At 48.1% G+C, this 13,653-nt stretch overlaps 1 protein-coding gene across 1 annotated transcript in view; it reads left to right on the forward strand.

Moving 5' to 3' along the window:
* Positions 1–1,215: 1,215 nt before the first annotated feature.
* LOC117873308 (disintegrin and metalloproteinase domain-containing protein 20-like) overlaps positions 1,216–13,653 on the forward strand; it is a 188,197-nt gene continuing 175,759 nt past the window's right edge. Inside the window, 3 exon segments of the mRNA XM_034762535.1 lie at positions 1,216–1,258; positions 4,006–4,088; positions 6,884–6,948. Of these exon segments, the coding sequence (XP_034618426.1) occupies positions 1,216–1,258; positions 4,006–4,088; positions 6,884–6,948 (191 nt within the window).

Raw genomic sequence — 13,653 nt, forward strand, 5'->3', positions numbered from 1 at the left:
AAGTTCAGGGGAAGAGCAGGAGGGTGAATCACATCCTGCCATGGGCAGCCGGGTGTAGGGGGACTGGAGTCACATATGGGAGTGAGTTGCACTAAGGGGAGAGTTGGGGAATGAAGCCAGGAGGAAGCAGGCAGCCGCTGGGGAGATGTTTCTCAGGGTTGGTGTTCACCTGGTGCTGGTGAGGACTCAGTGGGGATGGGGACACCCTCCCAAGGGATGTGTGGGCTCTGTGCTGCTGCTGAGGGCTCTGCTCCTCCCCCTTAGTCCACGTGGAGAAGGGGATCAGGGCCAGCGGATGGCAGAGGAGCATAGCCCTGCAGGGGTGCATGGGGGCACTGAATAGGGAGGAAGGAGCAAAGCTTCTGGAGTGGGGCCGGCCATGAGGGGCATTCAGGAGATGCAGGAGACTGGTGGTGTTAAATGGGGGGGAATAGAGCAGGGGGGAAAGGAAATGGGACTTGCCGTGGTAGTTATGGAGCAGGGAGAGAGGGGAACACGGCTGGCTGAGGGGGATTCATGTGGCAGCCAATCAGGGAGGGAGTAATGGGGGCACCAAGGTATGTTTTGGGGGCGCTAGACCTGCAGAGCAGGGGATTGTTGAGGGAGTGAGGCAAATGGGACGTGGCAAACGGCAGGTTCAGGCGCGGTGTGGGAGGGTCTCACAGCCAGGAAAGGGCGGGGATAGGATTGGGTGACAGTTGGGGCTGGGCCCGAGGCAGTTGGAACAGAGGGGGCGGGGCCTGAAGCACTGGAGGGGGGAAGCTCTGGCCTGAGGCAGTTGGAGGGAAGGAAGGGGCAGGGCTGGCACTGAGGCAATAGGAGCAGAGGGGGCGGGGCTGGGCCTGAGGCAATAGGAGGGGGCGGGGCTGGGCGTGAGGCGAGAGGAGGGGGGGGGGCTGGCAGTGAGGCAAGAGGAGCAGGGGGGGTGGGGCTGGGCCTGAGGTAGTTGGAGCGGAGCTGGCACTAGGGCAGTTTAGCAGAGGGGGTGGAGCTGGGCTGGCACTGTGGCAATAGGAGCAGAGGGGGCAGGGCTGAGGCAGTTGGGCTGGAGCAGAACTGGCACTAGGGCAGTTGGAGGGGAGGGGAGGAGAGGGGACGTGGGTCTGAGGCAGTTGAAGCAGGGCTGGCACTAGGGCAGTTGAGCCGAGGGGGCGGGAGACACTGTCTCTGCTCTTGCTGCAGGTGCTTGGCCGGTGTCTGTGAGGAGCCGCGGGGATGGGGCTGCAGGTCTGGGCCCTGCTCCTGCTCCTCAGCCCAGGTGAGACGGGCAGGGAGTCTGGTGGAGATGCCAGAGCGGGTAGATATTTGGGGTCATGCTTGCAAGGCAGAGGCCAAGCAGGGAAGGGGGAGCCAGGAGTCAGAGCAGGGCTGTGAGGGAAAACGGCCAGAACAGGAGGAGGAGCAGGACTGAGGCACAATGCAGGGAATGGGCTTGAGGGGAGGGGGAATATGGGGCTTGGAGGCAGCAGGGAGCACTGGGGGTAAATCAAGGAGGTGGGGGATTTGTGAAGCCGGAGCAGGGTGCACGGACGGGAGATTCAGGAGGTGCCAGAGCAGGACTAGGAGCAGGATCTGCTGAGAGCAGGTCAGGGCCCGGAACCAGGCAGGAGGCAGAAAGGGGCTGGGGGCCTGAGGATTCTTGGAGGCAAACTGGGAAGGGGGGAAAGGGACTCTCTTTGGGGGCGGGGAAAAGTGAGCACAGATGACCAAGGGGGATGTTGAAAGAAGGGGCAGGGAGGGGTTAGAGCCAGGGGCGATGGGCTGTGAGGTATTTGGACCCTGGGGCACGGAGCCCTGAGCACTAGCTGGAAAGGGGCGAGTTGGATCAGGGAGGGGGCTGGGCGGGATGCGGCTGAGGTGATGTCTCTCAAGGACAGTACTTGGCTGTGTGTGAGGAACCTCTGGGGTGGGGCTGCCTCCCAGGGGTTGCGGGACAGAGCTGGTGCTGGGACTTTGCTCAGCTCAGTTTAGGTGGGGAGGGGGAAGTGGTGCCTCTCAAGGGGGGCGGTAAGGGTGGCATTACAGGCGGAATGGAAAAGGGGCCTATTCAGTGAGGTTGGAGGAGGGATGGGAGAGGGGCTGCCAGGTGGGATTCAGAGGGAGGCAGAGCAGGGAATGAGGAGCCAGGCCCATTGAGCTTTTGGGAGGTTGAGAAGGATTTTTGTGGGGGTAAGGGCAGAACAGGGTGGGGGAGCAAGGGAGAGGTGTGGAGTAGGGAATTTGGGGGTCCTGGCTGCAGTCAGAGGTAGTGGGGGGCAGGGCCCACAGAAGACTTGAAGGGAGGTGTGGGCCTCACACAGGGTGAGTGTTCTGTGTTGTGGGGGAGCCAAATTGTGGTGATTGTGAGGAAAATAGACATGCTGAGGATGTTTGGGAGCAGTGCAAGTGAGGCTCGGGGAGCTGAGCATGGAGCTGGGCCCCCTAAAGGATGTTTCCAGGAGCTGTTGTGAGTGAGGAGCCGTGCCAGCTGAGGGGGAGTTTGTGGGGGACTGAATCAGGGGCAGAGAGTGAGGCTTGGCAAAGTGAATTTGGGAGGAAAGAATAGGGAAGGAGTGTGGGGTTTGCTGAAGACTATTTGGGGTATGGAGCAGGGAGGGCAGAGTGAGTTCCTCTGAGGGGTGGTTTAGGGTATACATGGAAAGAGAAAGGAGTACAGCTTGCTGAATGGGGAAACTCGGGGGACTGCAGCAAGATATGGAGCAGGACCCATTAATGGGGCTTTGAGAGGCACTTAGGAGTGTGGAGCAGATCCTGCATTAATGGAGTCTGTATAGGGTAGGCAGGTGAAGTGAGAGTCCCTGGGGGTAGAGGAAGCAAATTTATGGAGCATGGCCTGAGAGTGGGCAGAACCTGGTGGGGGGATTTGGGAGAAAGAGAGAGACTTGCTTAACTGGGGACAGAGTAGATAGTGGGGCCGATTAAGGAGTGCTTTGATGTGGGAGCAATTTGGGCAGTGGAGCAGGGACCTGGGCCAGCTGATGAAAGCTTGGGCACATAGAGAAGGGAGGAAAGGAGTGCAGCCTGCTAAAGATGATGATGTGAGAGTGGTGTAGCAGGAAGGGGTTTGCGACTGTGGAGTAGGGAGTGGACCTTGAATTGGTATTTATGAGAGATGGAACAGGGAGAAGGAAATGTCTTGCCCAGTGGAATTTTGGAGGGCCTGAGCAAAGAGAGAAAGACAGATCTCCTCGATGGGGGAATGCAGAACATAGATGAGGGAAATATAGCTCAATAAGGGGGGATTTTGACTCTGAGTAAGGGGGGCCAAAGATTCTTCTGAGGAGAGGTTTGCAGTGGATGGAACAGGGAGTGGGGAGTGTGGCTTACTGAGTGTGGTTTGCAATAGTAGATGTTGAAGTGGGGTCCACAGGGGTGACAGGGGCACAGTTGTTGACACTAAGGGAAATAGTTGTGGCGTGTGAGGAGGACAGAGCAGGGACAGTGAAAGGAGGTATCTGGAGCATAAGGCTCATTGAAGAGTGCAGTGCAGCAATGGGAATTTGGGTCTTGCCATGGTTGAGGGTTGTGTGATGCAGAGCATGAATAGAGGAGTAGGGCTTAATGTGGGATGTATTAGAATAATGAAACTGGGTATGATGGGGAAGGACCAGGGAGGGTGTAGTCAGGTAGAGAAGGTAGGTGTTTGCTTGGAAGAGAGTCTATTGAGAGGGGAATACAGTGAGGGTGGCTGGAAAATCAGGGTGATGGAAAAAGGATGGAAGGGGCCTGATAGTGAAATTGTCCTGTATTGGGGTTGGAAAAGAGAACCAAAGGAGTAGTAATGCTACTGTGTTTTCTCTGTGTTTAAGCTTATCAAAAGATTTACAAACATTGTTGAATTAAGATGCAGACTTCACCCATGTCCCTGGAATTGTTCCTCCTCACACATTGTACAGAGTGACTTCTCTATAAAATGATTTTCAGTGTTAGAATCTAGAAACACATATGCCAATAATTGTAAACGTATATTCTATTTAACTTAGTTGAAACTATTTCTCTTTCTAGGCTTTTCTGAAACTTTGAAATTCTCTTACTCTGAAGTAATAGTGCCAAGAAAGCTTGAACCAAGGGATGGCATAGATACCAAGGTAGTATTGCTATCTAAGAAAATTGGAATTGCTATGCTGAATCAGACTAATGATCTATGAATCCTGTCTTTGGTAACTTCCAGTACCAGAACCTTCAGTGGAAGGTGTAACCACCTCTATAATAAAGTATGTAGGGCTGAAAGTTTCTTCCTAATCCTGAGCAATTAGTGTCTTGGTTCTCCTCTGAAGCACAAGGTTTGATAATCTTTAATATAGTCTGTAGTAGCCTGTGTAACTGCACTTGATGTTTTTATGAGTAGAACTCAGTGTGCATTAATAACATTTTTCATTTGACAGTAGTTAAAACATATAGTGTTCATTGCAAGTATCTAAGGAAGTCAGAAGGTACTTTATATGCTCCCCATTAACAAGGGATAGAAGCACTACACCAGGGGTAGGCAACCTATGGCACGCGTGCCGAAGGCGACACACAAGCTGATTTTCAGTGGCACTTACGCTGCCCAGGTCCTGGCCACTGGTCCGGAGGGCTCTGCATTTTAATTTAATTTTAAATGACGCTTCTTAAACATTTAAAAAATCTTATTTACTTTACATACAACAATAGTTTAGTTATATATTATAGACTTATAGAAAAAGACCTTCTAAAAACATTAAAATGTATTACTGGCACGCGAAACCTTAAATCAGAGTGAATAAATGAAGACATGGCACACCACTTCTGAAAGGTTGCCGACCCCTGCAATACACAATGTTTAAAATATTTATCCTCACAACATTCCTGTCAAGTAGGGAAGTACCTCTGTGAGCTGGGAAATTCCAATTTAAAGAATAGTCATGCCGTCATAAGGCTCTTCTTGTCTGTAACTTCTGGTAGGGGGAAATAGCCCATTTGTCTGGGCTTCTCTAGATCCCCTGAGAAACTGTTCTGGCATTCTGACTGTATTGGTAGTCTGATTTGAACTCCTCCTAGAGTACTAGGATTGGCTGTTCATGCTGTACATCCTTTAAAAGGTAATTTTGCTTGGTATGTGAGGTATAGAATTTGACCTAATTTGACTATTTGTCATAGTTTACAATTTCACATAGTTTAAGGATTCTTAATATATCTTTTCCTATTGGAAATATTCTACAAGACTTTCATGAGCATCAAGTGGTATAAGAGTCTAGAAGAATGCAAGTTTTATTACCCAAATCTTAACCAAGTGAGGCAAGTACCAGATGAAACATTCTCCCTGTAAAGTAACAGACAAAAAGCCAAAAATGATTTGAGCACCTTAAACTGAATTTCAGCCTTCTGTGTTCATGTTTGACTCCTGGGGAACAACTCCCTCCTGTGAGCTGGTGTACACTACTGCTTAAGTCGATGTAACTTATGTCACTCAGGGGTGTAAAAATGACACCCCCGTCAGCAATGCAAGTTTCATCAACTTAAAGTGGTGTCCACACCGAGAGGTGCTTTTCTGCTGACATAGCTTCCTCTCACAGAGGTGGAGTATTTATGCTGACAGGAGAGCACGCTTCCATCGGCAAAGCGCATTTTCATTTCAGCCCTGAGTTTCCACCTGGAATTGTATGGCTCCCTGGCACCCGCAGCTTTGTGCTCTGGCTAAATGTCACAATATAGCCCTTATGATAAAATTGCAACCAGTAGTCTGTGATTAAGATAGTGACTTAAGACTAGAGTTTTGAAGGTATTTAGGTGCCTTAATATTCAGATAGGCATCTAAATACCTTGCAAAAGATTTTGGGCTAATAGCCTGACTTTTTTAAGTACAACTCATCTAAAGAATGCCTGGAACACTATAAGGAAGTATGGTGTTTTCTTTCTAAAAATCAGAAGGTTTCCCTGACAGCCAGTCCTGACAATGGACTCGCACGTGTGGGATTCATGCTGTATAGTTAACATACAAACTATGAGGTTGAGGCCCTTTTTTTGTGGCGCACACATGCTATGCAAGTATAAATCACAATAACCACTGAAAAGAAGTGGTGTGCAGTTCTGAGCAGCTGTATAGAAGAGGCTGCTGCCAAGTTAAGACAATAAGAGCATCAAACTCTGTTGGATTTGATTCTATCCATTATTCCAAAATTGTTGTTTAGCCTCAATTTGAGGCTGCATAGTAGTACTGTGGCAATGGTGTTTAGTGTCAGCTGTTAGGCTCTATCTATGTTAGGGGAATTCTCTACATGTTTCCCATTTTTGCTGACACTGATTTGAGCAACGCCAGTTTTAGCAATGCTAGGAAGTCTAATGCAAACAGTACTCCCACAGCCACAGGCGTTTTTCACGCTGTGGACTAGACTTGTTCTGAGCACATTTAATTGATATGGTGTTGGGACTATGGGAGGCTGGTTTATATTGTGGATCCTCATATTGCTTATGGTGATCCAGCTGGACCAGTATTGGCAACTTTGGAAAATATTTAGCAAACCCCACTACTATAGAGAGTCCTTTGGTCCAAGGGGGAGGGATAGCTCAGTGGTTTGAGCATTGGCCTGCTAAACTCAGGGTTGTGAGTTCAATCCTTGAGGGGTCCTCTTAGGGATCTGGAGCAAAATCAGTACTCAGTCCTGCTAGTGAAGGTAGGGGGCTGGACTCAATGACCTTTTAAGGTCCCTTCCAGTTCTAGGAGATAGGCTATCTCCTTTAATTTTATGTATTTATTTTATTTTTATTTATTTATTTATTTGGTGAAAGGAGAAAAAAATCTTCTCTGAACACAATCTGAGGAAATTTATTAATACAACATTTATAAAATGGAATACAGTATAGGGATTGATTAGTCAGAGTTTTAGAATACTACTGAATTATACTTTTTATTTGAATGTTCTAGGAGAAGGTGTCTTATCTAATTAAAGTAGAAGGAAAGTTCCACATTGTTCACCTACTACAGAAGAAGTAAGTGACTGTTTTCTTCCAAACCTTTCATCTGCTCTTTTTATACAGCAATAGGTGTACATGGGGCTTTACGATCAAGTATGAAGACAAAAAGCTCCTGCCCCCAGAAGCTGTCAGTCTAGATATGGAGAAATAACAGAAGTGGTAAAAAAGTAGATAATGGAATGAAAGGAAAACTGCTTTCATAGGGGGCATTAGTTAGAGCAGTAATAATTAGGACGGGACAAGTGTCTCCATACTTTAAAGTTAAAGCTACCTGTCCATTATAAACTTGATTTTTACATGCTTTCTAACTTTGCCAAGAGATACACTGGACAATATAATCTAGGTGAGAACTCAGAACATGTGGCTCTTCTTGGAGATGGTCTCTGCATCTCGGTATAAATAAGATTTGTTGCCTCCCTGTGCTGCTGAGCTTTGGCAATCTTCTCTTAAAGAGGTTTCCATGGAGACCACACAAACAGTTCCTCCCAGAGCCAATGTTAGGAAATGTCATAAATCCCTTATTGCGTTGGCTTCTTCTTTTCGGCATGTAGCTGTAGGTATTGGAGACCATCTTTCTGTGCCTGGAGAGAAGTTCTACATTTTTTTTTTTACCTGAAATCTCCTTTCAGCTGATTCTAGTTATTTCAGTTTTAGAAAATGTGCATGCTTTTAGACAGTTCCTTCACTTTGCTCAGTTAAATTCCTAGATCAACTGTGACTTCAGTTCACGGCTCATTTCTGATGAGACCCTAAAGATCCAACAGGAGAGACCTAGTTTAAGTAACATATATCATTTCATTCACCTCTGTCTTGCCGGAGCTGGATGTATGTACTTGCTATCTGATATGTTGCAGGGATGTTCATTCTATGGTGTGTTGTCCTTTTTGCTGGGCATTTACCCCCTGGGAACGAAAGAACAGACACACTCAGCTCCAACCTTTCCTAATTACAGGCATTAGGATATAGGTCATCAGGTTTCTCTTCTTATAAGGCCCCTTTCCTGTGCAGAGTAGGGCATCAGAGTAGGACATCTAACTGTCAGGGTGGTTAAACACTGGAATAAATTGCCTAGGGAGGTTGTGGAATCTCCATCTCTGGAGATATTTAAGGCCTGGTCTACACTACGACTTTAATTCGGATTTATCAGCTTTAATTCGAATTTACCCTGTAACCGTCCACACAACGACGCTATTTATTTCGATGTAAAGGGCCCTTTAAATCGATTTCTGTACTCCACCCCGACGAGCGGAGTAGCGCCAAAATCGATTTTAACATTTCGAATTAGGGATAGTGTGGCCGCAATTCGATGGTATTGGCCTCCGGGAGCTATCCCACAGTGCATCATTGTGACCGCTCTGGACAGCAATCTAAACTCGGATGCACTGGCCAGGTAGACAGGAAAAGCCCCGCGAACATTTGAATTTCATTTCCTGTTTGCCCAGCGTGGAGAGCACAGGTGACCACAGATAGCTCATCAGCACAGGTAACCATGCAGGCTGATAATCGAAAAAGAGCACCAGCATGGACCGTGAGGGAGGTACTGGATCTGATCGCTGTATGGGGAGAGGATTCAGTGCTTGCAGAACTTCGTTCTAAAAGACGAAATGCAAAAACTTTTGAAAAAATCTCCAAGGGCATGATGGAGAGAGGCCACAATAGGGACTCTGAGCAGTGCCGCGTGAAAGTCAAGGAGCTCAGACAAGCCTATCAAAAAACAAAGGAGGCAAACGGTAGCTCCGGGTCAGAGCCGCGGACATGCCGCTTCTACGCCGAGCTGCATGCAATTCTAGGGGGGGCTGCCACCACTACCCCACCTGTGATCGTGGATTCTGGGTCGGGGATAGTCTCATCAGCGACGCCTGAGGATTCTGCCGATGGGGGAGAGGAGGAGGAGGAGGAGGATGAGGATGAGCTTGCAGAGAGCACACAGCACTCCGTTCTCCCCAACAGCCAGGATCTTTTTCTCACCCTGACTGAAGTACCCTCCCAAGCCTCCCAAGCCAGTACCCAAGACTCTGACCCCATGGAAGGGACCTCAGGTGAGTTTACCTTTTAAAATATAAAACTTGTTGTAAAAGCAAACGGTTTTTAATGATTACTTTGCCCTGAGGACTTGGGATGCATTCGCGGTCAGTTCAGCTACTGGAAAAGTCTGTTAACGTGTCTGGGGATGGAGCGGAAATCCTCCAGGGACATCTCCATGAAGCTCTCCTGGAGGTACTCCGAAAGCCTTGCCAGAAGGTTTCTGGGCAGTGCATTCTTATTCCCTCCTCCATGGTAGGACACTTGACCACGCCATGCTTGCAGCAAGTAATCTGGTATCATTGCCTGACAAAGCCTGGCAGCGTATGGTCCCGGTGTTTGCTGGCATTCAAGCAACATCCGTTCTTTATCTTGTTGTGTAATCCTCAGGAGAGTGATATCACTCCTGGTAACCTGGTTGAAATACGGGAACTTAATTAAGGGGACAGAGGTGGCCGTTCCTACTGGGCTGTTTGCCTGTGGCGGAAAATAAATCCTTCCCTGCAGTTAGCCAAGCGCAGATGGGAAATTGGCCCTGAGTTTTTCGCGTTTGGCTAGCAGGGATCTTCCCTGTTACCAGCCACGCGGTGGGGGGAGGGGTACCGTGATCATCCCAGAGAATTCATGGCGGGAGGGGGGCGGCGGCGGGGGGTGGTGGTTAGTTTGGTGCCTGCAGGGATCTTCCCTGATACCAGCCACGTGGTGGGGGGGAGGGGTACAGCGATCATCCCAGAGAATTCATGGCGAGAGGGGGGGTGGTTAGTTTGTTTTCTGCTGCTGCTGCTGAATGTTAACAGAAAAACCGCAGCACTCTACAGGCTATGCTTGGTATGTGGGAAAGGAGGGCGCAGAAGCTGTAAGACAATGGCTTACCATGGCCGCATGCAAGCCGAATTCTGTTGCCCAGACCTGTGATCTCTAGCAGCAAAGCCACAGGCACTCAGCATTAAGAGGCAAAATGCGACCTTGCACAGAAATCACATGTGCTATGTAATGTGAATAGTGTTGGTCACCGTGAAAGAGTATAAGCATTGTTCTGCAAAATGTAGCTTTTTAAACAATTCTCTCTTTTTTCCCCTCCCTACAGCAGCTGCAAATTCCTCAAGCCTCCCTCCTCCATCCCGAAGGTTATCACAGATAAGGCGTCGTAAGAAGAGAACGCAAGACGAGATGTTTTCTGAAATTATGGAATCCAGCTGCAGTGACAGAGCTCATCTGAATGAGTGGAAGGAAACAGTTTCAAAGTATAGGAAAGAAGCCAGTGAACGTGAGGACAGGAGGGACCAACGTGAGGACATGAGGGACCAACGTGAGGACAGGAGGGACCAACGTGAGGAGATTAGGGACCAACGTGAGGAGAGGAGAGACGCTCGAGATGAGAGGTGGCGGCAGGAAGACCAGAGGAGCAAGGATGCAACGCTGGGGCTGCTGCATGAGCAAACAGACATGCTCCGGCATCTGGTGGAGCTTCAGGAACGGCTGCTGGAAAACAGACTGCCGCTTCAGCCCCTGTTCCACCCTCCCCCCTCCCCGTGTTCCGTATCCTCCTCACCCAGACGTGTAAGAACACGGGGGGGGGAGGCTCCGTACACCTTCCCATTCCACCCCAGTAGACAGCCCAAGCAAAAGGCTGTCATTTTTTTAACCTTTTCTTTGTGGCTTTTTCCTTCCCAGTAATCCTCCTCCCAATTACCACCCGGGTTCCCTCCCTCTTTTTCTAATCTATTAATAAAGAATAAATGATTTTTAAATGATAGTGACTTTATTTGGTTTGAAAGAAAGCTGGGGGAAGGGGGAGGGTGGGTTCCTTACAGAAAATGAGTCAATAAAGGGGGCGGGTTTTCATGAAGGAGAAACAAACAGATATTTCACACTGTAGCCTGGCCAGTCATGAAACTGGTTTTTAAAGCTTCTCTGATGCACAGCGCTTCCTGGTGTGATCTTCTAATCGCCCTGGTATCTGGCTGCGTGTAATCAGCAGCCAGGCGATTTGCCTCAGCCTCCCACCCCGCCATAAAGGTCTCCCCCTTACTTTCACAGAGATTGTGGAGCACACAGCAAGCAGAAATAACAATGGGGAGATTTCTTTGGCTGAGGTCAGAGCGAGTCAATAATGATCGCCAGCGACCTTTTAAACAGCCAAATGCACATTCTACCACCATTCTGCACTTGCTTAGCCTGTAGTTAAACAGCTCCTGACTCCTGTCCAGGCTGCCTGTGTATGGCTTCATGAGCCATGGCATTAAGGGGTAGGCTGGGTCCCCAAGAATAACTATTGGCATTTCAACATCCCCAACGGTTATTTTCTGGTCCGGAAAGTAAGTCCCTTGCTGCAGCCCTTTAAACAGAGTAGTGTTCCTGAAAACGCGAGCGTCATGAACCCTTCCCGCCCAGCCCGCGTTGATGTTAGTGAAACGTCCCTTGTGATCCACAAGTGCTTGCAGCACCATTGAAAAGTACCCCTTGCGGTTTATGTACTCGGTGGCTTGGTGCTCCGGTGCCAAGATAGGGATGTGGGTTCCGTCTATCGCCCCACCACAGTTAGGGAATCCCATTGCAGCAAAACCATCCACTATAGCCTGCACATTTCCCAGAGTCACTAACTTTCGTAGCAGCACCTGAGTGATTGCTTTGGCTACTTGCATCACAGCAGCCCCCACCGTAGATTTGCCCACTCCAAATTGATTCCCGACTGACCGGTAGCTGTCTGGCGTTGCAAGCTTCCACAGGGCTATCGCCACGCGCTTCTCAACTGTGAGGGCTGCTCTCATCTTGGTATTCTGGCGTTTCAGGGCAGGGGACAGCAAGTCACAAAGTTCCATGAAAGTGCCCTTACGCATGCGAAAGTTCCGCAGCCACTGGGAATCGTCCCAGACCTGCAACACTATGCGGTCCCACCAGTCTGTGCTAGTTTCCCTTGCCCAGAATCGGCGTTCCATGGATAGAATCTGCCCCATTAACAACATGATCTCCAAAGCACCGGGGCCCGTGGTTTCACAGAATTCTGTATCCGTGTCCGTGTCCATGTCCATGTCCATGTCCTCATCATGCTTGTCGCTGCGTTGCCGCCGCCGCTGCCTCCTCGCCTCGTTTTTCTGGTCCTGGCTGAGCATAAACTCCACGAGAACGCGCGAGGTGTTTACAATGTTCATGACTGCTGTCTTGAGCTCAGCGGGCTCCATGCTTGCCGTGGTATGGAGTCTGCAGTGTTCACTCACCCAGGAAAAAAGGCGCGAAAATGGTTGTCTGCCGTCCGTTGCTTTCATGCAGGGAGGGAGGAGGGAGGGAAGAGGTGAGGCTGTACCCAGAACCACCTGCGACAATGTTTTTTGTCCCATCAGGCACTGGGATCTCAACCCAGAATTCCAATGGGCGCGGGAGACTGCGGGAACTATGGGATAGCTATGGGATAGCTACCCACAGTGCAACGGTGCAGAAATCGACGCTAGCCCCGGTACTTGGACACACACCACCGAATTAATGTGCTTAGTGTGGCCGCATACATTTCGACTTTATACAACCTGTTTTTCAAATCCGAATTATATAAATTCAGATTAATCCCATAGTGTAGACATACCCTAAGAGTAGGTTAGATAAATGTCTATCAGGCATGGTCTAGACAGTATTTGGTCCTGCCATGTGGGCAGAGGACTGGACTCAATGACCTCTCGAGGTCCCATCCAGTCGTAGAATCTATGAATCTATGAATCATCTGCTTTGAAACCCTCTGTTGTTTTTTTTCTGTATACCAAACCCAAAACCTTGTTTGATCTACTCAGTTATTATTTTCAATACATCAGCATATCACAAACATAGACACAAGTTTAGCAGGTTTATTAAGTTATTTGTGCTAACTTATCCTAAGGCCTAATTATTGACTTCTATATCCTAATTTTATCCAGTATCTTTTAACTCTGGCTACACCTCATTCCATTTAGCAGTAAAAACCCTTTAGAAGGGGGAAAAAACCCTTTTAACAGTTTCTTAAATGGTAATGACTGTCTTTATTTATTTATTTATTTGAAAGAAAAGAAGGTAGTTGAGATGTGCTGGAGCTGTTATTGCTTTTTTTTGTTGAAGTTCTGTCCCATTGCCTAGAAAACAAGACAAAAACACACAAAAGGGGAAAGAAAGAAAGAAATCAGCAAAGATGAAAAATGCAGCTTCTGTCTCTGGTGTTGATTCTCATTTGCAGGGGCGGCTCCGTCCATATAGGTGAACTAGGCAGTCGCCTAGGATGCCAAATTAAATGGGGTGCCAAATTTGAGGAAAAATATCAAATAAAAACAATAAAAAATTAAAATGATGAAAAAAATACAAATAAAATAATGAAGATGTCATTATTTCAATTCCTGTGTGCGTACGGAGGGAATACGAATTCTAATTCATTTCTCTACATTTCTGAGAATTGATTAATATGTCAAATCTTTTATTTACTGCAAAAATAAATAAGATGACCCGCTCTGCAATTTTGATAAGCAATAACTCAGCCACAATGAAACACATCTGCCAGAGGCAAGAGCTGCAATGCTAGTGACACCTAACTTGAATATACATCAAGGTCGCATAGCTGGAAATTCATGTAGAGTGAAGATATTGCGACTTGATACATGTCAAACGGTCATTTTAACACACATCGCAGGTAGATGTTAAGAATCGATCGAATACTGTGGAAAATTGTGTTTCTTGGTGCCAAAG

Source organism: Trachemys scripta, chromosome 1 (assembly GCF_013100865.1).
Source record: "Trachemys scripta elegans isolate TJP31775 chromosome 1, CAS_Tse_1.0, whole genome shotgun sequence".
NCBI lineage: Eukaryota > Metazoa > Chordata > Testudines > Emydidae > Trachemys > Trachemys scripta.